The following is a 27,726-nucleotide window of genomic DNA, read 5'->3' as shown; positions in this document are numbered from 1 at the left end:
CCTGTCCAGCTCCCCAGGGCCGGTGTGAACATCCAGCTGCGAGGTGGGTAGGCAGGGTTGTGGCTCTGAAGAGGCCGTCTGCCGCAGATCGCTTAAAACCTCCTGCCAAACCTGTTCCTCCCGGTTGCCGCGCTGCGTGCCTCGCATTCCAGGGAAGAGCTCACCTGGCTGCTGGAGCCTGCTGGCTGGGAAACGTCTGGGTGAATCATTTCCACACACCCCTGAGTCCTGGAGTAATTACAACGTCTTCACACAGCGCTCTTCATCCCGATGGCTTGAGAGCTGGATCTCCACAGCCGTTGGAAACGTGGGTGCGTGTGAGAAATGAAGGGGTTTGGTAACCTTGTGTGTCTTGCTCAAAAAAGCCGCCAGCTGTGGGGTAGATCAGTTCATAAAGTAGGCGTTGAGGAACCTCACAGCTATTTAACACGGCTGTTTTAATGAAGAAAAGTACTCTGCATAGTGAAAAGTTCCTCATGAGGGAGAAGAGCCAGAGGAGACAGAACCTCATTAGTGCAGAGCAGTTTCCCCCTAGGAGATTTGTATTAATTATTGTAGGCAAACAGGCTGGGACCCTCTGAGAGGGGCAGGACTCCTCGTCACGCCATCAGATATCTAATATTGACTCACACACGTGCTCCTCGCTGGTTCATCACCGTGATTTCCTCTTCCTTGCAGATCGCTGCCTAATTGAAGGACCGGCCGTATTCCGCACCGGCACGTGAGCGGGGACGGCGTCGCGGGGCCACCGGCACACGGCACAAACAGGTGACACCGAGAGGGACGAGCGATACTGCAGTAAACACAACGATACCCCCAAAAGGAAGGAAGCGATGCCAGCCGCGAGCGCCCGCTGTAATTGAATGATCCCGCAAGGCAGACTGTGGCAGTCACAAGATGATACTTCACAGCAAACATCATCAAGATAAGGAAGTCATTTTTTCTTTCTTTTGCTCAAAAAGATCGAGTCACCCTGTTATCTTGTAGGTAATTTCCTGTAGCTTATATTACAAGAATTAATTCCCTTGTCCATTCTTTGCACCACAGACCCGTATTTTCAGACCAATGTGCTGCAAGATAGTTGAGTTCAGAGTTTGCTCTTCACTACAAAGGGGCTGCTCTTGCCCATTAGATAACAACACAAACTGTCAGATTTTCAGACATGGCAGCACTCAGCTCCCATTGAGAATGAGAAAGGTGTCCCCTCTCCCACTGAAAAATAGGAAGGTTTCCACCCTCTCCTTACATCTCCCGTTTTCCCTCCCCAGCGCATGATGTCTCTGCCAAGAACAGCAGCAAGTACCTCCAGTTATGCTACAGACAATGGAGATTTCCCCGCACGCTTGAGAAAAGCTTCTGCGAGTAAGATTTCTTTCCAGATTTCCTCACTGTACAGGTACGATTGTTTTGGTGGGGACTGGGATTCTTGGGCGCTCACTCTGCCACTGAGTTGCTGCAAAGGCTCGAGATGATTCACGTCATGTTTCTGTGATTGAGATGCTAACACGTGTGTCCATTAAGCACCTTGTGAGAAACAGGAACAGCTTTTAGCACAGTCATGGTCTGGAAGCATTTAACATTTGGAACGTTTAACATTGGAACATTTGTCTGTCTCTATAGATACGTCAATAATCTCCTTGAAGACAGGACACCACCACTATTAGAGCAGGAGAAACTGAGGCACAGAGTGGTGCAAAGCTGTTAGGACAAAAAATGTCACAGATTAGGCTCTGGTCCCCAGATCTCAGTGAGAAATCTCATTTCCAGAGACCCACAGAAACTTCCAAGCCTGGGCCTGGTAAATCCTTCTCCATTGGGGTTTTATTCACTTGGGGAACCCAAATTCATCCCTGGTGTCAAAGCAGAGTCTGGGGGGTGAAGCGAGGGACTGATCCCATTCCCAGCGCCACCCGAGGGCGGCGTCTCATTGACGGCAGCCGGACCTGGACCAGGCCCAGGCACCCCATGGGTGATGGGTCCGGCCAACAGAATGTGCCCAGCAAGCGCCAAGGGAGACTGAGGACATCCTCATTTCAGCAGCGCCCGTCTGGTGTCAGCGAGTCCGTCAGCACCACCGTCCCAGCGTACGTGACAGCCCAACAGCTGCTAAATACTCCCTCAGACACCTTCAGACAGCTCCTGGTTATTTTTAGGCCAGCTTTTTCCACCCAGGGCTCAGATGTGCATTGTTACAAAGAAAGGGGGGATGGCAGCAGAAGGAAAACACACAGCTATTGCTTTTATTGCGTTGCCTGTGATGTGCTTGCAAGCTTTGCCCATGTACCCCCCTCCGCCTGTTTGGGACCCTTTGTTTTATGAAAAGAGATGATATTGTAGCCTACAAAAGCCAGAATAAGGAGGAGCGTAGCAGCAAAGTCAGCTTATGAAATATTGAAGCAGTGAAACTCTCACTGGAACACATGGATGTCTAATGCCAGTTTCAATTAATTTTGAATTTTTCATTAAACCATTATTAAAAGCAAGAGGACAGCAGAAATAAGGGAAATTGACTTGGGCAGTATATTAAGTACCTTAGTTTTGCTGGAGGATGTTTTATTATCTGTCCAAAGCAATTATTTCACCAGCTCCTGACGATTTGTGGGCTAAACAGAGGTACAGGATGAAGTTCTAGGTGGTCTTTCCTCCAAGTTATTTGAATTTCAGCCCCTACCCTGTGCAGGTTGCTTGGGTGATGTTGGTGGCACATCATACCATGGAGTCGGAGCTCTGCGAACCTGTAATAACGTGTCACTCTGGCATTATTTACAAATCAAATAAAAACTTATTGACTTAAGCATTTCCCTGTATTGAGGGCAAACAGAAGACATGCAAACATTCAGAGAAACATATATTAGGAAAGCCTGGAAAGCAATTTAAAACCCAGGTTGGGGAAGAAATCAAGCAAGAACATTTATAAAATAACAACTCTTGTTCTCAGAGCTTCCTTACTGCGTTGACTAGAGCAAAAGAGAGACACCTGCCTAAATTCGGTGCTTCATTAAGATGCCTCAAGCTGGCTGAGGTGATCCTGGGCTTTATAATGTCTTCTTATAATGACAGAACAGAGACACTTAGTTCTTAGGCTGGGTTTTTTTGGCTGTGTTTCGCTGCTTGCTGTGCTGCTCTCCTTGCAGAGGACAACAGAGGAGAAATGGGATGATGCTCCATAAAGGTTTCTTTATTTCCTGATTGTAATCATAGGGAAATTGCAACATCTGGGGCAAATTTGACCCTCATTCCCCTGGCAGAACCATAAATCTTTGAGGAAACCACTCCGACAGTGCTGCTCTTTCAGGCAAGGAAGATCCTTTGCTGTTTCCTCAAGCTCCCTGATCCCAGGATTTGTGCTCGGTAGTGCTGAACAATAAGGATTTTCCTCGGATGTTTGGTTGGGGTGAGTCTGTGATAACTAAAGGTTAGAAATCTCCAGCCTCTCACCTAATTTACCCAGTGCCCAGGTATCTCAGTGGATGGGGCAGTTTAAGGTGCTATTATTTCTATTCCTAAAGCACCCAGAGCTGTACACTGTGTGCCAAGTGCTTTCCAGATAAGCAGGATGAGTAAAGCCTTTCCTATCACCCAGTGCTTTCCTCCTTGGTTACAAAACGACTGGGCTGGCTTTATATGCTGAGTTACATCTACAGCAAATTAACAAAGGGCTAATAAATGATTAATAAATGCTTTGAAAAATGGGTAGTTAAATGCAACAGCTTTTTAAAGTCCAATGGATAAGCACAAAAATATGTAAGCCCAAGCGATAACGCTTTCTCCTGATATAACTTATCTCCAGCATACCGCTCGCATCTGCCAGAGTGCTTGGGAATACTGTTAACTTCTTGTGCGCCAGGAATAAAAAGAGCCTTTGTATGACACAAGAGCACTTCTCCTGGGGTTTAGGGCAAAATACTCATCGTTTAGACCATTTGGAATCCAGAAAAGCTGGAAGGTGCTTATATTAATGTGTACGGGAGGGGTGAGTGGTGAGGGAAGGTGACCCTGTGCTGTCATCTGCCTGTCAAGCTGTAGGGTCTGGTGTTCCCAGACCAAACGGCCTCTGTGCTCCCCTCAATTCCCAGCCATGATTTCCCGTCCTCGCCTGGCGCAGGGCAGAGTGTCGCTGTCATCCTGCCCTTCGCTAGACCGCAGTCAGGAGCTTTCCATCTGCACCGACAGCATCACAGGTTGCCTTTTGTAATGCCTCAAAAAGAGGGGTTGAGCCTGGTTTCATTCTTTTGGGTACAAGCGAGGATTTCTGCCACTAACGCTGCTGAGGTTACCGCAGCAGGATCCATCTTGGTGTCAGAATCAGACTCCAGAAGACCCCACAACTTCCCAGGCCCAGTATCAATATTGTGTTAATGGAAGCTGGTGGACCCTGTTTGGCATGGGATTGAACTTCAAACAGGCTCCAGAAAAAAAGCCCTATGTATATTCAGCTTTGAAGGAGCAAACTTTGCCTGGTTGTGGAACACAAGTGAACCTGCAAGTTTTCTGAGCAAAAAGTTGGATGCAAGTTGGTGACATTTTCTGGTGGAAAAGGAAACGTGAAGGAAAACAACCCCAGGAACGCACATGTTAAATGAACCAGTCAAGTGCAGGCAATGGAAAAGCTGAAAAATGGGTATAGGGGAAAGTATTTGGCGGTGGTAGTTATTTCTCATTGCACTTCTTTCTGACTTCCCAGCTGGGAGATTCATGGTCCTTGGAAGAAGTCGGTGTCCTCCGGGGTTTGGCCTGCGGCAGCCCATGACTCACTCGCTTACCAGATTTGGCAGTGAGCAAGACAGCAAAATGTCTTATGGAAACAGCAAAAACAAGAGACAAATGAGTTAATTGCTGGAAGAGCAAAAAATAAACCTCTGTGCACAAAGTAGGACCCTCCATGTAGAGAGATGTAGAGAGAGCGAGCGCTCGGTGACTCAAGGAGCCGCCTCCGTTCATTTGCAGGTGAAACAAATCCAGGATGCTTCAGCCTTAAAAGGTGAGGTAGGTGGAAATAAAACATTTGAGGCTCTACCAGCCATTCCACCAGCAGCAAAATGGTTTTCCAGGGCCTCAAGGAAGAAAGAGGATTTGTGGATCTACATTGCCATCTAATGGCAAGGAAGAGCTTAAAGCTCGCACTGTGGCCCGGAAACGGGCTGTAATAGCAAAATTATTTAAGGAAATAGGTAAATTCTCCTTGAATTTACGCATGGGAAGAGTATATCTGCCAATGGATACTGAACGAGAAAAAAGCATCAGAAAGAGGGTATTACAGATGGTTAATGCCCTGCCGTACCCTTCGTTCTAGCACATAGTGCTGCGTGGAGAACTCGCAAAGAAAATAGTTCAGTGAGATGCGAGAGTTTACGGATTTTGTCATTTAAAAGGGAAGTGCTGGGAAGAGATGAGTTTGATGTTCATTGTAGTGCTACGTTTGCCACAGTGCACTGCTATTGATACACCATGTTATATAGTTTCTAGAACAGAAAATATAGCAGAGTGGACTATTAGGAGATACTTATGTTAAGAAACGGAAGGAATTTGGTAAAGGATTGTCAATGGCTTCTTTCTCCTGCTTTGAAACGTTTCTAGCCTTGACGCAGCTTTGCGTATGAGGAGGAGCTGGAGCTCAGTCAGTGTGAGAGAGAGGAAAAAGACCTGGAGTTTAGAACGGGATGGGAGCTGGGGGGGAAAATGGGGATATAAAGCATCTGCTTTTTGCAGATAGTGACGTGGGCCATGGGGTGGGTCCCGTGTCACTTCTGGGCGATAGAAGTAGGGATTAAAAGCATAGAAAGTTTTGAGATCAGCCAAACTCGAGGCCGCGGGTCCGACCCCCCCCGGTGCGTCGGAGCGCCTGCTGAGACACGCTCCCCTGCAGCGCTGCCAAAGAAATGAGCACACGCTCCAGCAATCCGGCTCCATCGCCTTCCGCTGTCCTCTCATATTGACACACCCAACCTTGCCAAGCCTCGCTAGGCCCAAAAACTCCCAAAAAGGAAAAAAAAAGGTTTGGAAAGCTCTTTCTATCTTGGTTGCTCGCTGTTTCCTAAGCTGATGAAAGCCAGAGGCGGTGGGAGTGACGGGATTATCATGACTGAGCGACCAAAGTGAATTTTTCAGGTATTTCTCTCCAGCTCGTGAAGCAGGGGGAGGAAGAAGGCGATGTACCTGGTTGAAGGGCTACACAGGGTGACATGTTCCTTTCTAAGTGTGGCTCTGAGTCATGCGACAGAGTTGATTAGAAAAATTATCTTCCTGCAGTACAAATAACAAAGGCAAAAGAGTCTCGTTCAGCGTTCGCTTCCCCAACCCTGATTCTGAGCCTGCCCAAGCCTGCTGGTGAGATGGTTGGAACATCACCTCTGTGCCTCTCAATAATCAGAAATTATGAAGAGAACAGCCACAGAAACAGCTCGAAACATGCAGCTGTAGTCCCAGGGAGAGGCGTGCACGGTCTTGTTCCTGCCTCCGTCACACGAGTTCCTACACGTGCCGGGTCAAACGGGGCTAACACAGTCCTTCCCCCACTTGATGCGTCTCCAAAGCTGCTCCCCAAAACCTGCCTCTTCTGGAAAAAACCAGGAGAAAATTATTAAAGGTGAACTTAATTCTGAAGGAAGCTAAGCAGAGATGGCCACAGCGGCGCCGCGCCCGAGGCAGCTGCAGCGTGATGGTGGCTGCTGGGCCCCCCATGTCACCTCGGGCACCTCGGCACTGGTCTGTGGTCACCAGCAGTGACCCTAAATCGACACCCGGGGCTCCATCGTCAGCCCAGATCCCTTCAGCAACCCGCTGCCCTCGGCCGGGGCTGAGCCAGCAGACTCACAGCGGAGCAGGGCAAGGGGAAGCGCAAGCTGCAATGGTAATCAATACGGTTTATTAGTTTTTAATGCCGTTTCTGCAGGTTCAGCAGCACTGTTAATTTAGTGCCTCACCTCGACTCTTTAAACCCGTTCCCAGGCTCAGGACCTGTGTGTGTTTATCTTTCACTGTTCAAACCATCAGAATCGGACAAAAAAACACCCGTGGGGCCACCTTGTTGCAGCAGTAGCTGCGGGGCAGGAAAGGGGAGGCAGATCTGCCCGTTTCTGTGGGAAAACACACGTTTAGTTGTGTGAGGTTTGCCATGGTTAGTTCTGTGAGGTGTTCTGGGAATGCAGTTGCACACTGGGTGGGGAAGAGCCAGTACTGATTTCCTGCTAAATATGCAACTTACAGCTGTTAAAACTTCAGAGCATTGTTTTAGATACGGGGGGGGGAGGGGAAGAAAAAAACAAAGAAGCTAAACCTGAGCTTAAATTGGATATATTAGGAACAATTTCTTCCCCAAAGGGCTGTGGGGCATTGGAACAGGCTGCCCAGGGCAGTGCTGGAGTCACCATCCCTGGAGGGTTGGACAGACGGACATGAGGTTCTCAGGACATGGGGCAGTGCCGGGGGTGGGGGAGCCACAGAATCCCAGAATGTCAGGGGTTGAAGGGCCCTGGAAAGCTCATCCAGTGCAATCCCCCCATGGAGCAGGAACACCCAGATGAGGTGACACAGGAAGGTGTCCAGGCGGGTTGGAATGTCTGCACAGAAGGAGACTCCACAACCCCCCTGGGCAGCCTGGGCCAGGCTCTGCCACCCTCACCCCCAACAAGTTTCTTCTCAAATTTAAGTGGAACCTCCTGTGTTCCAGTTTGCACCCATTGCCCCTTGTCCTGTCACTGGTTGTCACCCAGAAGAGCCTGGCTCCATCCTCCTGACACTCCCCCTTTCCATATTGATCCCCAGGAATGAGTCCCCCTCAGTCTCCTCTTGTCCAGCTCCAGAGCCCCAGCTCCCTCAGCCTTTCCTCACACGGGAGATGCTCCACTCCCTGCAGCATCTTGGTGGCTGCGCTGGACTCTCTCCAGCAGTTCCCTGTCCTGCTGGAACTGAGGGGCCACAACTGGACACAAGATTCCAGGTGTGGTCTCCCCAGGGCAGAGCAGAGGGGCAGGAGAACCTCTCTGACCTACTGACCACCCCCTTCTAACCCACCCCAGGTACCATTGGCTTCCTGGCCACAAGGGCCCAGTGCTGGCTCATGGTCACCCTGCTGTCCCCAGGACCCCCAGGTCCCTTTTCACTGCTCTCTAATAGTTCATTCCGTAAATTATACTGGAACGGTTGGACTCGATGATCTCGAGGGTCTTTTCCAACCGAAATGAGTCTCTTTAATTGCCGTTAATGAGGGATGGAGGTGACTGGCGGGCTGAGGCGGTCGCGCAGCCCTCTGGGAGCTGTAGTCCTGAGGGCGCCGCCATCTTGGCGCTCCCTGAGCGCGGCCCCGCGGGGCGCTGCCCGGCAGCCATCTTGGGGCGGGGGCGCCAAGCGCTCGGTGCCGGGCGGCGCCAGGGGCGGCCGGGGTCCGGCTCTTGGGTTCACTAGTAGTGTGAGCCTTATTTTTATTTGGAATCAAAACAGCGGTAACTCTCTGACAAAAGGCGGCCTGAGCTGCCTAGAGAGTGCTCTGGCTGGCCGGGTGGTGCTCTGGGGATGGTTCTCCAGATGGTCTCCCACACCTACTCCTGCCTTCCTGACACAGAGAAGGGTTTTCTGCTTCATACAGCAGAAAAACTAATTTACACTGCTCATGTGGCTGCAGCTTCAGGTGTATTGTTCAGTTCACTAAGTGGAATTTCAAAGACAAACTCGCTAGATGCCCTTGAGCCTGAACTTGTGATCTAAATCTGACCTGTTATATATTATACTGTTACAGATTATAACTAGTTCCTTAACACCAGGGCTTATGTTCACAGAAAAACCAACCAAACGAAAAACCTTCTGTCTCATATCCTGCATCTTTTTGTAGCATAGATGTAGCTACTTCCCAAGTGTAGACTTTTTACATTTTTATTTTATTTTGAAGTAATCCAAAAAGATCCTTCCCTTCATTAACCTTACAACGTTATAAGAAGCCAGGCCATCCCGTAGATCTGGGCTGTTTAATTGCTCCGCAGACACGGAGGGGTGCTAATAAGGTTTCTTTCAAGCATGTGTTCATGTGTCAACACTTTTGCTTCTGTCGGAAGCTTAAAAATGGAAACAGTTTTCTCTTTAGGAAAACAGGACCCAAATAAGGAGATGATGGAGCGGTGAAGATTCCACTGGTGAGTCTGTTCCAGCTCATTCCTTAGAAAGGCTCCGAACGGTGTACGAACAAGCGGAGAAGAGGCCAAAGAGATCTGGGTTTTGTCCAGGGGTCTCAGGGTTTAAATCTCTCCACAACCACTTGAGCTCATTTTCCCGGTGACCTGGCCGGGTACAACTGCTCGCCCTGCCTGTTACAAACCTAAAACTTGGCTCTTTAGGATTCTTTGAGCCTATCCTTTAGCAAAAATGGAGGCGATCAAGAAGAAGATGCAGATGCTGAAGTTAGACAAGGAGAATGCCATTGACAGAGCGGAGCAGGCTGAGACGGATAAGAAGGCGGCTGAGGACAAATGCAAACAGGTAAGTAGAACTAAAAACACTGCTTGTGGATGCCCTGTGGAAAGAAGTGTAACAAAATACTATGTTGCAACTTTCTGATTCAGAAGGTAAAATAATTTGAAGTCAGGTTTTGTGTTAATCTTCTGAGTCTCTTGCCTTTTACACTCATACAGCCAGGGCGAGGTATTAACTTCTCTTTTTAGCCATCTGACTCTTTGCAAAATTAGCATTATCCTGAGATTATTAAAAGTACTATTAAAAGTCTACATTTTCTTACACCTCACATAATTTTCTTCTGCTTGTGATTCCATGGAAAAGGCCTTAGACACTCCAAATCAAAGCTGGGTATCTCAGACACCTCCTGAAGAGTCAGCTGCACCTCAACATTGATTGAGACTCCCCTCAAAGTGAATTGATAAAGTTTATTGTCTAGTCCTTGCTGTATGGAGTGCCCTTAGAGGTGCCAGCTGTGCCTCGACAGTAGATATATTGTGTGATTGTTTTGTTAAGAATTATTAGAAATAATTTGAAAGCTTTTCTTTTAACTGAATTGTAGTGATAACATTTTCATATTCTTTTCAGCGTTCTTTATTCTGGGTGTTTGCCTCATATTTGGGCTGTAGTATTTTCAGAATGATTTTGAAATATGATTGAAACTCAAGTTGCTTATAGCACTTGTGAAATTACCATGTCTTTACCTTTTACATCCTCTAAATGTTGCTGCTTCTACTACATCTCCCAAACTGCTATAATATATTACTAGCGTTAATTTGGTCAAATATTTCTCATGTTCAATTTCAGCTTGAGATCCTAAATGATATAACTAAACTTTCAACTGACCATCCATTTAGCTAAAGCAAGAGGAAAAAGGTTTCCAAGAGGGTGAGTTGCTGCTCTCTGCCCCCTCCACCCCCAACATAAGGAGAATTACTTTTCTTTGTCTTTACACTGAACTTCCACAAGCTGCACACATCAATTTCATAGGCCCTGTTTCATTCCTAAACCTTCTGTTCTCAGGAACAGCCTCAGCAGATTGTTACACGACTGAACGCGTAGCCTTCCTTTACATTTAGTTATCAAAGGGGATTTCTTACAGAGACACGACACACTTGTGAGAGTTTTCAAGCATCTATACGAGGTTAATTCACAATTAAAAGCTAAAAGAGAAAAATAAACCTTTGATGTTGCTTCTCTTTTCTGAATTGTCTCCAATTTTTCAGCTTTTTTATTTTAATGTGAATTTAGCGTCATACACAAAATAAGCGTCACCTTCTTCCTCCCGCTCACCGTCCCTCTGCTAAAGCCTCCCAGCGAGCGTGTTCCTTCCTCTCGCACTATCTGTCTACCCTGAGTAAAATGATAGCAATACAACAGCATTCAAGAATAGTACGTTACAAAAATGTTGTTAAAGAGGGAAGTCGGTGCACTGAAACTATTTTGAGCGAACTATTTTGATAGACTCAGTTGATGCGGAGGCGGAGCTCAGTGGTTCAGTTTCTCTACAGCCTGAACTGTTTTGTGTTGCAGATGACAGGAGGGAGCAGATGGGTTTGCAGGCGCACCCTTATCAGCTTCCTGATAATGGAAATTCTTTGGGGAGCATGAGACAGTTTGTCATTGAACAGTCTCCCAGCAGGTTATAAATAGCGCCATTCTAGCGTACAATATGGATTTATATGGTATGGAGGAGTCAGAACCGTACGACAGGCTGGAGCGTACCTGGTCGGGCCACAATTAGTCATGGAATAATTGGGGTTGGGAGGGACCTGTGGAGGTCACGAGTCCCTCCTGTTGCTGATGGGTGTGTTGGGCCAGACCTGTTCCCCATCTGATTGAGGTGTTATCAACAACATACCAAAGATGATTAGGGAACGACCACTCACTTTTTATTGGCTATACATAACCGAATAGTTTCCTAATAATTCCTATTCCTCAGGTAATAGTGTCAGAACAAACACATCCTTCTAAAACATTTATAATTATGCTGTAGAATTAACTGCCGCAGGGTGTTGCGGAATCCAAAAGATAAATGAGGTGAAAAAGGGGTTGTGTATTAAACCAGATGCCAGGGAACGCTGTTTGTTCTAAAGACGATCTGTTTTTAATGATTTTTCCCTGCCGACTGCCACCAGTCCCGCTCACACCACTGGCCCCAGCAGAACTTTGGTCTTTTGCTACTCTTTGTGTGTTATATCACGTTAAAAGGAATAGTCAAGAGAGGTTTTAACTGTGTTAAACTGTAACTGATAATACATCAAAACGCTCATTTTGGTTATTTTGGGGTTTTTTTTTTCTCTCTGGAAAGGTAGAGGATGAGCTGGTCGCTCTGCAGAAGAAGTTGAAGGGAACCGAAGATGAGCTGGATAAGTACTCGGAGGCTCTCAAAGACGCGCAGGAGAAGCTGGAGCAGGCTGAGAAGAAGGCCACCGATGTACGTACCTGCGGCTCATATTGTTGCTGCATTCTGTATGTTTTGCAGTATAGGTGACAAAAATTGCTGCCAATGTTTGTGTTGCAGCACTTTGATCAGGGGTAGGAAGGGCAGTGCTGTGTTTTGGGGGTTCCAAAAAAGGCGTTGAGACAAGGTTCTTAGGGAAATGGTTTAGTGCTAGAGTTGGGTTATAGTTGGACTTGATCCTGAGGGTCTCTTCCAACTGAAATGATCACAGAACCCCAGAATGTCAGGGGTTGAAGGGCCCTGGAAAGCTTATCCAGTGCAATCCCCCCATGGAGCAGGAACACCCAGATGAGGTGACACAGGAAGGTGTCCAGGCGGGTTGGAATGTCTGCACAGAAGGAGACTCCACAACCCCCCTGGGCAGCCTGGGCCAGGCTCTGCCACCCTCACCCCAAACAAGTTTCTTCTCAAATTTAAGTGGAACCTCCTGTGTTCCAGTTTGCACCCATTGCCCCTTGTCCTGTCACGGGTTGTCACCAGAAGAGCCTGGCTCCATCCTCCTGACACTCCCCCTTTCCATATTGATCCCCAGGAATGAGTCCCCCCTCAGTGTCCTCTTGTCCAGCTCCAGAGCCCCAGCTCCCTCAGCCTTTCCTCCCACGGGAGATGCTCCACTCCCTCCAGCATCTTGGTGGCTCTATGATTCTATGACTCTGTGGAATGGGGGGGAGCGTTTTATGGATGGGAAATCTTTAGGAAAGGCGAAATTTCCTTTAATCGAAGTAAACAAAGTGCTAATCTTCCAGGGCAGCTGGGCCAAAGGATGCAGTTCCTTTCCAGTTCCAGCTCGGTCCGGTTTCGCTTTTCTCCGCCCCCATCCCGGGGTGTCCCGGGGGTGTCCGCGCAGCCCCGGTCCCGCTCGTTTCACGGCGGGTTCCGCATCCCCGCGGGATGTGCGGGGGCGGGACCGGGCGGGACGGGGACCCGAGGGGACCCCGCGGTGTGCGGGGGCGGGACCGGGCGGGGCGGCCCCCGCGCGGCTCGCGCCGACTCCTTCGTGCTACGTCACCACCTCCACCCTCCAGCCGCCTGACGTCATCGGCCCATTGAAAGGCGCGGGGCCGCGCGGCGCCACGTGCAGCCCCCCCCGGCCGTCCCGCCGCGCCCATGGCCGCGCCGAGCTCCCTGGAAGCCGTCAAGAGGAAGATCCAGTGTCTGCAGCAACAGGCGGATGAGGCGGAGGATCGAGCCCAGGTGCTCCAGCGGGAGCTGGACCTGGAACGGGACCTGCGGGAGAAAGTGAGACCGCCCGGGCTGCCCGCTCGCCTCTCTCGGTCGCTCTCTCCCGGGCTGCGCTGCTCCTTCCTTCCTCTTTCTGGCTCTCTCTCGCTGGCTGGTCCCTGCTCCGGGAGGGGCTCGGCCGCCTTCACCCCTCGGCTCTTCCCCGCTCCGCGAACTCCCCGCGGAGCCGCCGCCGCTTCGCCCGCACCATCCCCGGGGGCACCGGGCGGCGGCTCGGCCGGGGCGGCTGCCGCTTAACGCGCTTTGGGGCCATTTCCTTCGGAAAAAGGGTTGCGAGCAGCGCTCGGCATCGGGAGGCGGTTAGGAGTTCGGTAGGAAATGGCTGTTTAATTAGGAAAAAGCGCTGCACGCCAAGGAGCGGGGAGTTCCCGCCGCTGGGCGCCGCACCGCTGGCTCCGCCACAGCTGGGAAGCGTCCGAACTGCCGCAAAAGAACTTTCCCTCCTGCTTTGCACAGAGAAATGCGAACTCTCGGCTAGCGTGCGGCTCTCCCGGGGCCGGACAGCTGGTTTCACTTAGGTTGCTGTGTGATCAGCCTGCCCGGCATCTTCCTGCTATTTTATCACATGTCAGCGAGTGAGTTTTACCGTATAAGGACTGCGGGCAGCTGCTGGGAGAGGTGGGGCCAGCCCGGCTTCCCATGGCTTGGGAATCTTGCCTAATGAAAATATCACTTAAAAGTATCCCGTCTAGCGCAAGGAGTTTTGCAGACTGGCCCGTAACAGACGCTGGTTTTCTACGTGATCGATGCCTTGTGTATAAATCGAGAAAGCTGGGTAGAAAGCAAATGAAATGTTGGCTAATTTACGATGGTAGGAATCCTGGGTCAGCTTCCATTTGGATGGGTCAGTGAAATCCGTTCCAAGATGGTGCGGCCATGAATGGAAACCACTTCCTGCCGCTCAGGAGGAGCCTCAGAAACCAAAGCGGAGAAGCTGCTGCAAACAAATAGTTTTCCAAGTGTTTAACATAAAGCATAAAAGAGTTGCTTTTCCAGGATCTATAGCCCAAAACAAAAATCTTATACATAGCAGTCATGCTCAGATTTGGGGACAGTTAATCAATTAAGGCACAAACGTGGCAGTTATTAAAGCGGGGCTTTATTTTCTTTCAAATAACAAGCAATTAAAGGAGCCATATCTTAATAGACACAATGGATTTACAGCCACCCATGTGTTGATATTGCCTGTATGGTATGCGAGCGTTTCCCCCAACAACCTCTCCATTTATTATCTAGTCTGGTTTTTAAACATTGCGTTCCCAATTACCGTGCAGTTTATTCAATAATACACAAACAGACCTTATTATTAAGAAATGCCTCCGCCTCATTCCGTAAGGCCCACAGGAAGCCATGAAAAAGGCAAGTGAGCTTCTTGCAAGAACATGTAATTTTGTGTTCAAAGCAGCTGAGGTTGGTGGGATCTGCCCTGCCGGCCACACAGAGATTGCGCAGCGCAGAGATTACGCAGCACAGAGATTACACAGCACACAGATTACACAGCACAGAGATTACACAGCGCAGGACCCGGGTGGGTCGTGAAGCGGCTGAACTTCAGCAGGGGCTGTGACAGGAATTGCTGCACAACACGCAAACCAGCTGGGGAGTTTTTGGAAAAAGCCGTTATGGAAACGGTTGAGTTTTGAACTTGTGGCTCCTCTGCGTAGATCCAGCCCACTGGAGCGATCTGAAAATAGTTTTCCGTTGGCAACCGGTGTCCAATCCCTCATTGTGCGGCAGGAATGATAAGTGCCGTTAAAAACAAAGCACATACTCCATACCTTGGAATTCCTGAGATGCCAGAGTTTAAACAAACACCAGGCAGAGACGGAGGTTCCTGAGCCCCCCTGCGCGCACGGGGAAGCTTTGGCAGTTCTTAGGAAGCTTCTAGTCGGGAGTATTTCTCAGCAATGGGCTGGTAGGTAACGTGGGCTCGGGCGGTTTGTTCCGCAGGCGGAAGGTGAGGTGGCGGCGCTGAACAGACGCATCCAGCTGGTGGAAGAGGAGCTGGATCGCGCCCAGGAGCGCTTGGCCACAGCCCTGCAGAAGCTGGAGGAGGCTGAGAAAGCGGCTGATGAGAGCGAGAGGTACCGTCCCGCTTCTTTCTGTCTTGTTTTTTTATAAACATTTGAAAACACATCAATAAAACGCTCCTGTATAATTTAGCATATACTTGGCGCTGGTGTGCGTTGCAGGTCAGAGCCCCAGAACTAAAGGTGTCATTTTATAAGCTTAAACGGGGAATTCTGGCAGCCTTGAATAGCACAGAGTGTGGTCAGAATGGGCCTCTTTTGGGTTACAAATACTGAATTCCACTGTGGGACTTTGGAGATAAAAGTGCTAAAATGCTTCTCCATTAAACACTCTGCAGAGGAATGAAGGTTATCGAGAACAGAGCCATGAAAGACGAAGAGAAAATGGAAATTCAGGAAATGCAACTGAAGGAGGCGAAGCACATTGCAGAAGAAGCTGACCGCAAGTACGAAGAGGTAAAAGCGATAAGGAAACGATTAAACACACGGGAGAACTGTGAGCGACTTAATTCCTCTGCACTTTTAGTCATTCTTTGTACGCCTGTCACTGGGTGATGGTTCAACTTTGGAACATGCCCTAAAAGGTGTAATTTTACTAGTGACTTTAGCAGCACCTCAGGTATTTCATGCTATGAACACTGCAAAATCGAACGTATTTAGGGCAGAAGTCTGTTATGTCTGTGCTTACGGGGTTTAATGTCATTTTGTGGTTCAGAGGAAAGCACGAGCGCGGCGCTTTGGGCCGTGTAAGAGGTGCCGGAGCAGCTCGGTGCAGCCGTTTTCTCCTTACAGGTTGCTCGGAAACTGGTTATTTTGGAGGGTGAACTGGAAAGAGCTGAGGAGCGCGCAGAGGTGTCCGAAGTGTGAGTAATTGGAGATACACAGAGTAGTTCAGAATGCACAATAAGGGTCAAAGCTTTATCTCATTAGAAAAATCTACTACTGGTGTAGGTGTAGTATCTGTAGAAAAGCTTTTTTGTACCCTATACACCAAATTTTCTCCTTTTAGATTTAATACTGTAATTCATCCCTTGTATTTTTAGGTGTCTTGAAAATTAAGTTGTAACAGCAACAGTAGCAATGTGTAATATTTTTCCCCCTATAGTAAATGTAGCGACCTGGAGGAGGAGTTAAAGAACGTCACCAACAACCTGAAGTCTCTGGAAGCTCAATCTGAAAAGGTCGGTTCTTTGGTCAACTAAGGAATGGGGGCAAAGTCAGAAGTTGTAAATAAAATCCATAGAAATAATCCAGCAACACAAAGCACGTGAACAGGTTTGGGTTCCTGCCTGTGTAACAGATGGTGGGCGACGTGGGTTTGGCTGCTTTGGTGCTGCGCAGGGTCAGCCCCATCATGGTCCAAGGTGACACGTGAAGGATTGTGGACATTCCCCATCTTAAAACGATGGTTTACGAACTAGAGTCCTAAATGTCTCGGTGAAGGGGGGAAAAGTACGGAAAGGCTGTTCGCAGCTGTTGGAAAAGGAAAAGTGTTTATAAATAGGTCACGGTTTCATAAACATGTATTATTGTTGCTACAGCTTCCCTTAAGGAGTGTTTATTGTTTTTGCAGTACTCGGAAAAAGAAGATAAATACGAAGAAGAAATCAAGATTCTCTCTGACAAGCTTAAAGAAGTAAGTTGATCTGCCCCCACTCTGTTTATTGGCATTGGTTTTTTTGGCAGCGCCAACTACTCTATTTAATTCCTTTTAGGCTGAAACTCGTGCTGAATTTGCGGAGAGAACAGTTGCCAAACTGGAAAAGTCTATTGATGACCTGGAAGGTATGAAATTACTTGATTTTCATGCAGAAGTGGTTGATTTCAAATCAGAAAGTGACGCTTTAGGAGCAGGTATTAGATTTTATTGGGAAAGCACAGACGCTGGGTGTGTTGGTAGATGGGCGCGATGCCTCCTGGGACACGTCTGTCTGGTGTGACACCTCCTGCCTGGGGGACACTTTCCTGCAAGAGCTTATTCTTCAAAAAGTTGGTAACAATAACCTGATTTTGGCCACCTCACAGATACTTGGAGTCAGGAGCTGGTTTTATTAATAACACAACGTAACACTGCTTAATCCGATCACTGAAAAATCATTAAAACGAGTGTAGATGAAGGTTTGACCTGGCAGCTGTGGGTGTTTTTTGCTCGGTACCGATACTCAGTTACGCATCTGTTTTCTTTTCCTCCCTTTGGCGCTGCCCTCTGCTTCTCTCCGCGTCTCCTTCTCTCTGGACCTTTTCTCTGCATTTCTTGCCCGTCCTGCCCTGTGCTCCGGTGCCGACAGACGAGCTGTACGCCCAGAAGCTCAAGTACAAAGCGATCAGCGAGGAGCTGGACCATGCGCTCAATGACATGACCTCCCTGTGACCGGGGCCGTCCCGCTCGCTCTGTCCCTCGCCTGCGGTTCCTCTCACTCTGTGCAGCTTCCCTCGTGATCCTTCACTGTCCTCTGGAAGAACTGAGCTTAATAAAGACAAGACACCTCTTACCTTTCCGCTTCGGGGGTTTATTTCCTTATAACTCAGCTAAAACACGCTGAAATCGGTTCAGCTCCTTGCGCGGGGCCAGCGAGCAGCTCTGAGTGCGTTTGGCTGCAGCCGTTGTGCTGCATCTGCCCGGCTCAAAACTCAGCACAACAAACACTCCGAAAGATGCGTCTTGTAAATCAGATGTTCTATCAAAACACGTCACACGTGTCCAAAAGCCTCACTGAGTTAGAGCAGTTACCTAAACAATCGTTGTGTGGCTACAGTTGTGTCGAACGGGAAGGTAAGGAATCGTGGGGTTTATTTAAAATGAAAAGGCTGTAAAATATGTTTTAAGTTGTGTTTTTTTTTCTTCTTTCTCACCAGAAAAACTCGCTCAAGCCAAAGAAGAGAACCTGGGTCTGCACCAGACACTGGACCAGACACTGAACGAACTGAACTGTATATGAGCAGCCGAGTCCCCGCGGCGGGGGGAGCGGGAGCAGAACCCCCCCCGGTCCCCACCGCTGTGCCGGGGAACGGCCCCTAAATTATGACCCGCCCGGGGCTGGGGGTGCAGTCCCGCCCAGGGACCCGCCAGCCCGGTGTCCGGTACCGCGTCCCCGTTCATGGTTTTTCTACAGCCCTGCAGCTGCTCCCATGTGCTGCCACCCACGTTTCATATTAAACGGTTTCTCTCATCCCGGGTCTCCCCGTCTCTTGTGGCGCTTCTGCTCGCGTGACGTCATTGTGGCTCTGCTCGCGTGACGTCACGAACCGGCAGGCAAGGAGGTGACGTTGCCCTTTAACGCCGCAGCAGGAAGTGACGCAGCGGGGCGAGCTGCCTGTCGCGCCGCCGCTCACACCGCCAATGGGGCGCCGGCTCCGCGCGCTTCCTGCCGTACCCCGCGGTGACGCGCGCCGCGCTCAGCCAATCAGCGCGCGGCAAGCGGTGACGGACAGCGGGCGCGGCCTGTGGGACGGCGCGGGGGGCGGGCGCAGGGGGAGGGGGGGGTGCCCGCGAACATGGCGAAGACGTACGATTATCTGTTCAAGCTGCTGCTGATCGGCGACTCGGGCGTGGGGAAAACCTGCGCGCTCTTCCGCTTCTCCGAGGACGCGTTCAACGCCACCTTCATCTCCACCATCGGTGAGGGGCCGGGGGGGGCCGCGCTCCGGGCCTGCGGGAGCCGGGGCCGCCCGGGCTGCGCCTGGACCAGGGTGTTCCCGCCTCACGCTCCTGTGAGGAAACACAAACTCGGAGTAATCGGGTTGTTGCTCTTTGCAGGTATTGATTTTAAAATTAGGACCATAGAGCTGGATGGCAAGAGAATCAAACTGCAGATCTGGTGAGACTCTTCTTCTCGAGTGAACTAAGTTAATGTCCCATAACGGGGTGTCTGCGCTGCGGGGGCTGATGGTGGCGCTACCACCCTTATGAGCATCTCCCTTATGAAGAAAGGCTGAGGGAGCTGGGGCTCTTTAGTTTGGAGAAGAGGAGACTAAGGGGGGACCTTATTAATGTTTATAAATATATAAAGGGTGAGTGCCATGGGGATGGAGCCAGGCTCTTCTCGGTGGCAAACAATGATAGGACAAGGGGTAATGGGATCAAGCTGGAACACAAGAGGTTCCACTTAAATTTGAGAAGAAACTTCTTCTCAGTGAGGGTGACAGAGCAGTGGAACAGGCTGCCCAGGGGGGTTGTGGAGTCTCCTTCTCTGGAGACATTCAAAACCCACCTGGACATGTTCCTGTGCGACCTCACCTGGGCGTTCCTGCTCCATGGGGGGATTGGACTGGATGAGCTTTTGAGGTCCCTTCCAATCCCAAACATACTGTGATACTGTGATACTGTGTGATACATTTTACTCCAGTTGTGCTCTTTAGCAGTTTACGGTGTCCTAGAAACTAAAAGATGGTTTTAGCGCATCTACAGAGTGGTTTAAGTGGAGTTCTTTGAGTTTGGTTGGTGAGGGGCCGTCCGCTGAACCCCCCGCTCTCTCCTTGCAGGGACACGGCCGGGCAGGAGCGGTTTCGAACCATCACCACCGCCTACTACAGAGGAGCCATGGTAGGAGCCGCGCGGCCGGGCTCAGCTTAAACCCATCAGCCGGGTTTAACAAGACACACGCAACGCTCCGGTTCCCAGTACAGAAACCGCCTCGCAGAGCATTCCCGGCCGTGGCCCCGTGTGCCGCGGGGCAGCTTTGGTGGCGCTGGGAACGTGGAGGCGCCTCCCGCCGCTCATCTAGCGAGGCACAAACCGCAATTAAATGTTCTATAGAACCGTGAGCAGAGTGTTTTAAAAACAGTCTTTGTTAAGCTGCGCCTTTCTGCTCAGGACAAGTCTTTAGCTGATATTTGCTGAAACAATCTTTCTCTTTCTTCATCTTCAGGGCATTATGTTAGTCTATGACATCACCAACGAGAAATCTTTTGAAAACATCCGGAACTGGGTCAGGAATATTGAAGAGGTAATTTCTCTATTTACTAAAGATGCTCTTTCTTCTTCCAAAAGTAGTTGAACCTTAAATGCTTCAGAATTCCCTTTGAATTCCCATGCTGAAGGGAACTCAGCACCAGCATCTCCCTGTTAGAACTTGTTCTGCGCCCCATCTTTTTGACATTGTTTGTCCAAACCCGTGTCCCTTTGGTCTGTTTCTATCCCAGCACGCCTCTCCGGACGTCGAAAAAATGATCCTGGGGAACAAATGTGACGCAAATGACAAAAGACAAGTTTCTAGAGAGCAAGGGGAGAAGGTAAGTGCTGTCGCTTTCATATATTTTGACTGTTCAGAGTATAGAAGTCGCTTTTGTTACTGATCACATGCTGCTTTGGTACCTCAGTGGTATTTCTAAGCACAGCTGTGGAGAACTATGAAAAGAGTCTGGGTTAAGGATTCTTGTTGATTATTGGGTACAAATCAACGACCTGCATTTTTTCTTAGCAAAGGAAAGGAAAAGCACGCTGGAGTTTGACAGTGAGGAAATGTCTCTGTTTGGCTGAAGGTCACTGAGACGAGGCAGATGGGATTGTCTGTTGTGGGTCAGGTGTCAGTCAAGGTAGAGAATCACAGAATCCCAGAATGCACTGGGTTGGAAAAGACCTCAGAGCTCATCCAGTCCAAGCCTTGGTCCAACTCCAGCCCATTGACTAGATCATGGCACTAAGTGCCATGGCCAATCTCAGTTTCAAAACCTCCAGGGCCGCTGAGTCCAGCACCTCCCTGGGCAGCCATTCCAATGCCTGACCACTCTCTCTGCACAGAATTGCTTTCTCATCTCCAGCCTCAATTTCCCCTGGCAGAGTTGAAGCCCATGGCCCCTTGTCCTATTGCTGATGCCTGGGAGAAGAGCCCAATCCCCCCCTGGCTAGAACTGCCCTTCAGGTAGTTCTAGAGAGTGCTGAGCTCAGCTCTAAGCCTCCTCTTCTCCAGACTAAACAAGCCCAGCTCCCTCAGCCTCTCCCCATAGGGCTTGTGTTCAAGTCCCTTCCCCAGTCTTGTTGCTCTTCTCTGGACCCGCTCCAGCACTTCAATCTCTTTCCTGAGCTGAGGGGCCCAGAACTGACCACAATACTCCAGGTGTGGCCTCCCCAATGCAGAGCACAGGGGAAGGATCACTGCCCTTGCCCTGCTGACCACGCCATTTTTGATACAGGACGGGATTAAAATGCGTACCAGGTATAACCCAGCAGCACAGGGCCCTGGACGAGCAGATGCTGACAGCAGTGAGCTGGAGTTCTGGTTTCCAGCTGTTGCGCTCGGTACATCCTGGGCTTTGTGTGTCAGGGCAGGTCGCGCACTTGGTTGTGTCTGTAGCTGCTCCCACAATGATCCAACTAACATGAAACCTCCTTTTATTCAGCTTGCTGCAAGTTTCGGAATTAAATTCATGGAGACCAGCGCAAAAGCGAATATAAACATAGAGAATGTAAGTACTGGAACCTCTTACATTTATTGTCTTATTTGTGCAAAGGAGCAGTGAGAGCACTTGCCCATCCTGGCTGGGTGCAAAACTCAGCTTTTAGTTACTTCAGATGGGTTGTCAAGGACATACCCGCGTATTCCATGGAGATGTTGTCTGACCCACGTTTTGCTACATCATTTCATTGGTGCTTTGAGCGCTGTGTAACACGTAACCCTTTTCTTTGTCACAGGCGTTTTTTACTCTTGCAAGAGATATCAAAGCGAAAATGGACAAGAAGTTGGTGAGTAACCGTGACGTGGTCCACGCGGTGTTTCAGTAGGAAAAACCAGCCAACCAGAAACCAAATACCAAGTGGTTTCAGTGTATAAAAAATATATTGTGGTCTCTTTGTTGGGGGATGCACTGAAGGTTATAGGAACTGATTTTTAGTTTTGTCAAGCTGTGACTGTGGCTTATAAACAATTGTCTCTGCATTTCAGGAATTAGCTGTAATGGCTGAGGTTTTCTAAGTTAAATGATCTTTTATTCATTTTATTGAAAGCCAAGTGAGCGGTGGAGCAGTTTAATGGTATTTCTTGTTCTTGCAGTCTGCAAAATGCAGTGAAGGGGAAAGGGACCTGGGGGTCCTGGGGACAGCAGGGTGACCATGAGCCAGCACTGGGCCCTTGTGGCCAGGAAGCCAATGGGACCTGGGGTGGGTTAGAAGGGGGTGGTCAGTAGGTCAGAGAGGTTCTCCTGCCCCTCTGCTCTGCCCTGGGGAGACCACACCTGGAATATTGTGTCCAGTTGTGGCCCCTCAGCTCCAGCAGGACAGGGAACTGCTGGAGAGAGTCCAGCGCAGCCACCAAGATGCTGGAGGGAGTGGAGCATCTCCCGTGGGAGGAAAGGCTGAGGGAGCTGGGGCTCTGGAGCTGGACAAGAGGAGACTGAGGGGGGACTCATTCCTGGGGATCAACATGGAAAGGGGGAGTGTCAGGAGGATGGAGCCAGGCTCTTCTGGTGACAACCAGTGATAGGACAAGGGGTAATGGGTGCAAACTGGAACACAAGAGGTTCCACTTAAATTTGAGAAGAAACTTGTTGGGGGTGAGGGTGGCAGAGCCTGGCCCAGGCTGCCCAGGGGGGTTGTGGAGTCTCCTTCTCTGCAGACATTCCAACCCGCCTGGACACCTTCCTGTGTCACCTCATCTGGGTGTTCCTGCTCCATGGGGGGATTGCACTGGATGAGCTTTCCAGGCCCCTTCAACCCCTGACATTCTGGGGTTCTGTGGAAATGCAATCGTACCAATAGGAGGCCCACTTCGCCCTTCAGGCTTGGCTTCAAACCAGTGTGTCAAGAACTAATTAGGTTTTTGATAGCTTTTGCAAAAGCATGCTGAGAAACAATTGCCATTTCTCTTGCACAACAAATAAACGTGTGATGTCAGTTTGTTCATTAGGAGATGAAGCTCACAAAGATTCCGTGTACGTTCCACCAGATGGGACCGATAGAGCTGGGATGTTGTGAGTCTTGCTGATGGTCGCTCAGTATTTCAGCAAGAGCCAAACGCATCCTGTAATTCTTTCCAGTCTCAGTGGTCTTTGAGTTCTGGAAGGAAGAACCGGCACCGCGTGTTGGTTGAAGCCGGGAGCAGCACCTGGAGCTCTCAGACTTCTCATAGGGGCTGATGGGAGGTTCAGATCAATGGCTGAAGGCTCCTGGTGATGTTAGTGGTGGTTTTTGTGAACAGCAGGTTTGATTCAGGAACGCGGGTGGATGAAGCGTGGATGCCAGATCTCGCAACAATGCTGTTAAGCGTAAATAAATAACTGAATATTCTTTGCGTCTTCAGGAAGGCAATAGCCCACAAGGCAGCAACCAGGGAGTCAGAATCACACCAGACCAGCAAAAGAAAAGCAGCTTTTTCCGATGTGTTCTTCTGTGAGGGACACGGCCTTAACCCGAGCGTCCGCTCAGCCGGACTGACTGTGCCTGTTGGAGCGGGAGTTCCTCTGTCTGCGGACTGAGCGTTCTCGACATACCTTGTCACTTTGTGACCACCTGAATAAGAAATTGTTTATTTTAGTAATTGTCTGACTCTTCAGTTTTGGAGATGAACCAAGTGGATTGTTGTCAGATCGCCACGCGTGTTGTCTGGCTCGGACGGGACCTGCGATATCGCACCTTTGCTGACCGGCTGCGTCTTTGTGTGCGTTTCTGTCACCTATCCAAGCTAGAAAGATTAAGTTATGATCAAAAGAAGGACCTGAAACGCCCATATGAATAAAGTACAGGTGTGTACATGATGCATGTGCATATCCAGGGCTGTAGGTGCATCAAAACATCAGCTTAATGCACTTAGGTGGGCAGAACAGGCTTTACCTTTTCGGAAGGTAGAAGGAAACTTTCTGCAGCTGCACCTCTTCGCTCCTACAGAGAAAATCCTTCATTTTGCTTATTCAGTTGTGTTATTCTAGACAATCCACTATTGAAGTTTAAAGGAATCTCTATTTTTTTAAAAAACCAAAGCGTGCTGTAAATAGAATGGATCCTTGCCATCAGAAATTACTTTATCCATGTTAGACTTGACTGGGCTTAATTAAATACTGATGTTTAGAGACATTTAACAGGAGGTGACAGCTACAAGGAGTCCCGTGCGAATGACGTGTTGTCTGTTCTTAGAGAAACAGACCCTGGGTCGGGTAGGGACGCAAAATTTGTAGCGTTACCACGGGCGGCTCCTCCTTGTCCAGCTGAGAGCGGCTCCCGATCTGTTGTGGTAGCGAGTTCGCAATTGGGACAAGCAAATGGATTGCACTGCTTCCCGTTGTGTGTCCTCGTGCACACTCGCTCACATATGCAAATAAATGTTGCACATACGAACACTTTCCGAAAACAAACTTCTTTTCCAGCTGAGATTTGCCTCGCTGCTGCGGATCGATCCCTTTGGATTTCAAGCAGCAGCATCATAGCGTGCGTCAATGCAAACGGCGTTCAGTCCTCAGCGGAAATATTCCATGTATTTATTGCTATAAACATTCCGATGTGTAAAATGTCACGGCCAATAAAGCGCTGTGTTCTGAGGCTGCGAGCCCGGCTTAATTCCACTGACACAGGAGCCACCGGCTTCAGAGCCTCCTGGCAAAGGGTTTATGGTGGTTTATTGGATTGCAATGATCGGCCGTGTCCCGCGACTCACTGGAACTGGTAACATGGTTTGTTTACATTGACAACTGCACTTAAGGATCAAATTAAAGCTGATTTTTAAAGTTAATGAGTTTCCTCACCGGTTTTGATTTCTTCACGTTTGTGGTGTTTCGCTCTGGCCTCAGAGTGGTACCCGTGTTCTGAGTTAAAGATCTTTATGGGTCTGCAGCGTGCAATGGCTGAACGGGAATATTGCCTGTTCTAAAATGGAAAAAGGACATTTTACTGTATAAGTTACTGGTTTATATAAATGCATTTTATATGCTAATAATATATTTTTCTCTTAATAGCTAGCGGATTACGGTGAGCTCTCTTCATACTGATAATCATACATAAAGCTTTCCGCTAACCAGAACTTTATGATGGGTTTTTGTTTCCTTGTGGCTTTTTAGGGTGAGGACTCGGTGAACATGCAGCATAGCGGGTTACACACAGGTGTATCTGTAGAGTAAAATTACACTAAGCTACTGAGGGGCCTTCTAGTCAGTATGTGCTTCAATATGTAGTTAATGCAGAGGTATAGACAACAGGTGATGCTTCTATCTCCAGATAAGGAGGTTTCACAAGAACACTTTTTGTGCATCTCAAGCAATTCCTGAGGCAGAACTGGGGAGGTGATGACACTGTTTTCCTACATAACCAGACCTGGTTAGTGGCTGAGGAGTAAACGTGGGGTGTCCGGCCCCCATCCTCCTGCTTCGATAGTCCAGATGTTGCAGCCAGGCTTGTATTTCAAAGTGACTGGAGAAATAAGTCGTTCTAAACTGAGATCGCAGCCTGTCCAGCGTGATACGGGATGTGCCTGTGACGGTAACTAAACCCATAACTCGTCTTGAGAAAAACAATCATCGTTAGTTTGTAAAACTTGAAGGATGGGATCGTGCTTTTCCCTCCTCATATTCTAAACCTTAAGCTACGTTTTTGCATCTTTTTGCAAAGAGATTTTTACAAACTGATTTTGTCAGTCTTGTTAATCCTTTGTGCACATAGGTTTTGGTGTGGAAAATAAGGTATTTCTAACAATAGGAAAGAGGGACAGAAACCCGGGGTGGGCTCTCTTGCCCTTTAAAGTATGTTGGCTTTTCCCTTTACATTCAGAAATTGAAAGCTGCAGCGTTTGTCAATACTGTTAAAGCCGAGCGGAGGAATCGCTTACACAATTCTGATTAACCATCCTGTTTTTCAAACTATTTTTCAACAGGTTTTACTGGATAAATAATTTTCTTATGATTCTTTTAGAAGCTGAAGTTTGATACAAGTTCCTTTACTACCTGATGGCGCCCGAAATGTAAAGTGTTTCCCAGCTCCCTGTCTGTGACGAGGTGGCTGCGTTGGGGTGACCACTCTAGGGTGCCTCCCTCGGGGTGTCCCCAGGTGAACGTGCTGGGGTGCCCATATTGGGGTGCCCCATGTCGCAGCCCCCGTGCAGAGGTGCCCGTGGTGGGGTCGCCATCGCGGGGTCCCCACGCGGGGTGCCCACGGGGTGCCCGTTCCGGGGCGCTGCGGTCGCGGTGCCCGTGTCGCCCGCACAGCCCCCGCGCCGCCGCTGCCGCTCGCTGCCCGCCAGGTGGCGCTGGTGGCGCGGGAGGAACGGCGGGACCTGCGGGGACCCGCCTGCGAGCCCGTGGCGGGGACAGGGGGGGACCCGCGTTTAAAGGTGATGGGCACCCCGTATTTGGGTGATGGGCACCCCGTATTTGGATGATGGGCACCCCATATTTGGGTGATGGGCCCCCCATATTTGGACGATGGGCACCCCATATTTGGACGATGGGCACCCCGTATTTGGACGATGGGCACCCCGTATTTGGATGATAGGAACCCCATATTTGGGTGATGGGCACCCCATATTTGGACGATGGGCACCCCGTATTTGGACGATGGGCACCCCGTATTTGGATGATGGGCACCCCATATTTGGACGATGGGCCCCCCGTATTTGGACGATGGGCACCCCGTATTTGGACGATGGGCACCCCGTATTTGGATGATGGGCACCCCATATTTGGACGATGGGCACCCCGTATTTGGATGATGGGCACCCCATATTTGGGTGATAGGTGCCTCATATTTGGCTGGAGGTGATGGGCACCCCATGGTTGGGTGTGGGTGATGGGTGCCCTGTGCTTGGGTGATGGGTGCCTGATGTTTGGGCGATGGGTACCCCACATTTGGGGGGGGGAGCTGGATGCCCCCATGTTTGAAGGTGCTGGGTGCCCTGTGGATGGGTGAGGGGGATGGGTACTCATGTCTGGCTGATGGAAGGGCCATGTTTGGGTGATGGGTGCCCCATGCTCAGGTGGAGGTGATGGGTGCCCTATATGTGGGTGGGGAAGCTGGGAGCTCATGTTTGGGTGACAGATTTCTCATGTTTGTGCGATGGGTGCCCCATGTTTAGGCAATGGGTGCCCCATGTTTGGGCCATGCCCAGGCTGTGGGTGACGGGTGCCCTGTGCCGGGTGAGCTGGGGGGCAGTCGTGTCCCCACGGGCCAGGCACGGAGCGGGGGACCCGGCCAGCGGTGCTGCGGGAACAAGGAGCCCATTGAGGCGGCTGCATGTGCTGCGGCTGCTCCCCCACCCTGCCGGACACTCGTGACCACAAAGGGCTTTATCCTGCCCGGAGCTTCGCCAGCACCAGCGCAGCATCTTGCCCACCCTGGCCCCTGGTGTTAACGTCACTTCTGCATCCCAAGAGGAAACTGTTGCATCATTTTGTTGTTGTGGCAATTGCAGGCAGAGATTTGGCCCAGGGAGCTGCTGGACAGATGGAAAGGACAGATGCTGCTCTGTCATGTGGGAGAGAACTCCCTGGCACGACGCAGGATTGACCCCGGGAAATTAAAATGGGGCTTGGAAAATGGCACTCGGGTCGTTTTGCAAGGAGGGGAAGGGAAGCTCCGTGTGCCAGGTCTGCGTTCGTGTTGTCGAACGTCCTGCCTTATTTCAAGGGCCAATTCCA

General features: G+C 49.8%; 2 protein-coding genes across 4 annotated transcripts; both read left to right on the top strand.

The window, feature by feature from the left end:
• The first annotated feature begins 9,333 nt into the window (after positions 1 to 9,333).
• Positions 9,334 to 18,316, top strand: TPM4 (tropomyosin 4). 3 transcript variants are annotated; one of them, XM_082072057.1, is made up of 9 exons: positions 9,334 to 9,468; positions 11,753 to 11,878; positions 15,098 to 15,231; positions 15,516 to 15,633; positions 15,970 to 16,040; positions 16,283 to 16,358; positions 16,751 to 16,813; positions 16,893 to 16,962; positions 17,466 to 17,691. In XM_082072057.1, the coding sequence occupies exons 1-9, from the start codon at positions 9,355 to 9,357 to the stop codon at positions 17,546 to 17,548; spliced, it is 855 nt and encodes a 284-aa protein (XP_081928183.1). In that variant the 5' UTR covers positions 9,334 to 9,354; the 3' UTR covers positions 17,549 to 17,691. The 3 variants fall into 3 exon arrangements, with proteins under 3 accessions (XP_081928183.1, XP_081928182.1, XP_081928181.1); XM_082072056.1 differs by lacking the exons at positions 9,334 to 9,468; positions 11,753 to 11,878 and adding an exon at positions 12,912 to 13,144 and having other exon boundaries at positions 17,466 to 17,666; XM_082072055.1 differs by lacking the exons at positions 9,334 to 9,468; positions 11,753 to 11,878; positions 17,466 to 17,691 and adding exons at positions 12,919 to 13,144; positions 18,034 to 18,316.
• Positions 18,317 to 18,660: 344 nt separating this feature from the next.
• RAB8A (RAB8A, member RAS oncogene family) lies at positions 18,661 to 24,833 on the top strand. The gene is made up of 8 exons (XM_082072322.1): positions 18,661 to 18,796; positions 18,935 to 18,995; positions 19,660 to 19,720; positions 20,046 to 20,123; positions 20,320 to 20,409; positions 21,517 to 21,582; positions 21,809 to 21,859; positions 23,412 to 24,833. The coding sequence occupies exons 1-8, from the start codon at positions 18,673 to 18,675 to the stop codon at positions 23,502 to 23,504; spliced, it is 624 nt and encodes a 207-aa protein (XP_081928448.1). The 5' UTR covers positions 18,661 to 18,672; the 3' UTR covers positions 23,505 to 24,833.
• The last annotated feature ends 2,893 nt before the right edge of the window (positions 24,834 to 27,726 follow it).

The sequence above is a fragment of the Streptopelia decaocto genome (genome assembly GCF_964273445.1).
Source record: "Streptopelia decaocto genome assembly, chromosome: 24".
Taxonomy (NCBI): Eukaryota; Metazoa; Chordata; class Aves; order Columbiformes; family Columbidae; genus Streptopelia; species Streptopelia decaocto.
This window is presented reverse-complemented; position numbering and strand designations above follow the sequence as displayed.

Bases quoted from the DNA above. Each gene is read 5' to 3' on its own strand.
- TPM4 (XM_082072057.1), top strand. From the start codon at position 9,355: ATGGAGGCGATCAAGAAGAAGATGCAGATGCTGAAGTTAGACAAGGAG. The intron at 11,879-15,097 runs GTACGTACCTGC...TTTGTTCCGCAG, and splicing joins CTGAGAAGAAGGCCACCGAT to GCGGAAGGTGAGGTGGCGGC. The intron at 15,634-15,969 runs GTAAAAGCGATA...TTCTCCTTACAG, and splicing joins CTGACCGCAAGTACGAAGAG to GTTGCTCGGAAACTGGTTAT.
- RAB8A (XM_082072322.1), top strand. From the start codon at position 18,673: ATGGCGAAGACGTACGATTATCTGTTCAAGCTGCTGCTGATCGGCGAC. The intron at 18,797-18,934 runs GTGAGGGGCCGG...TGCTCTTTGCAG, and splicing joins CACCTTCATCTCCACCATCG to GTATTGATTTTAAAATTAGG. The intron at 20,410-21,516 runs GTAAGTGCTGTC...CCTTTTATTCAG, and splicing joins CTAGAGAGCAAGGGGAGAAG to CTTGCTGCAAGTTTCGGAAT.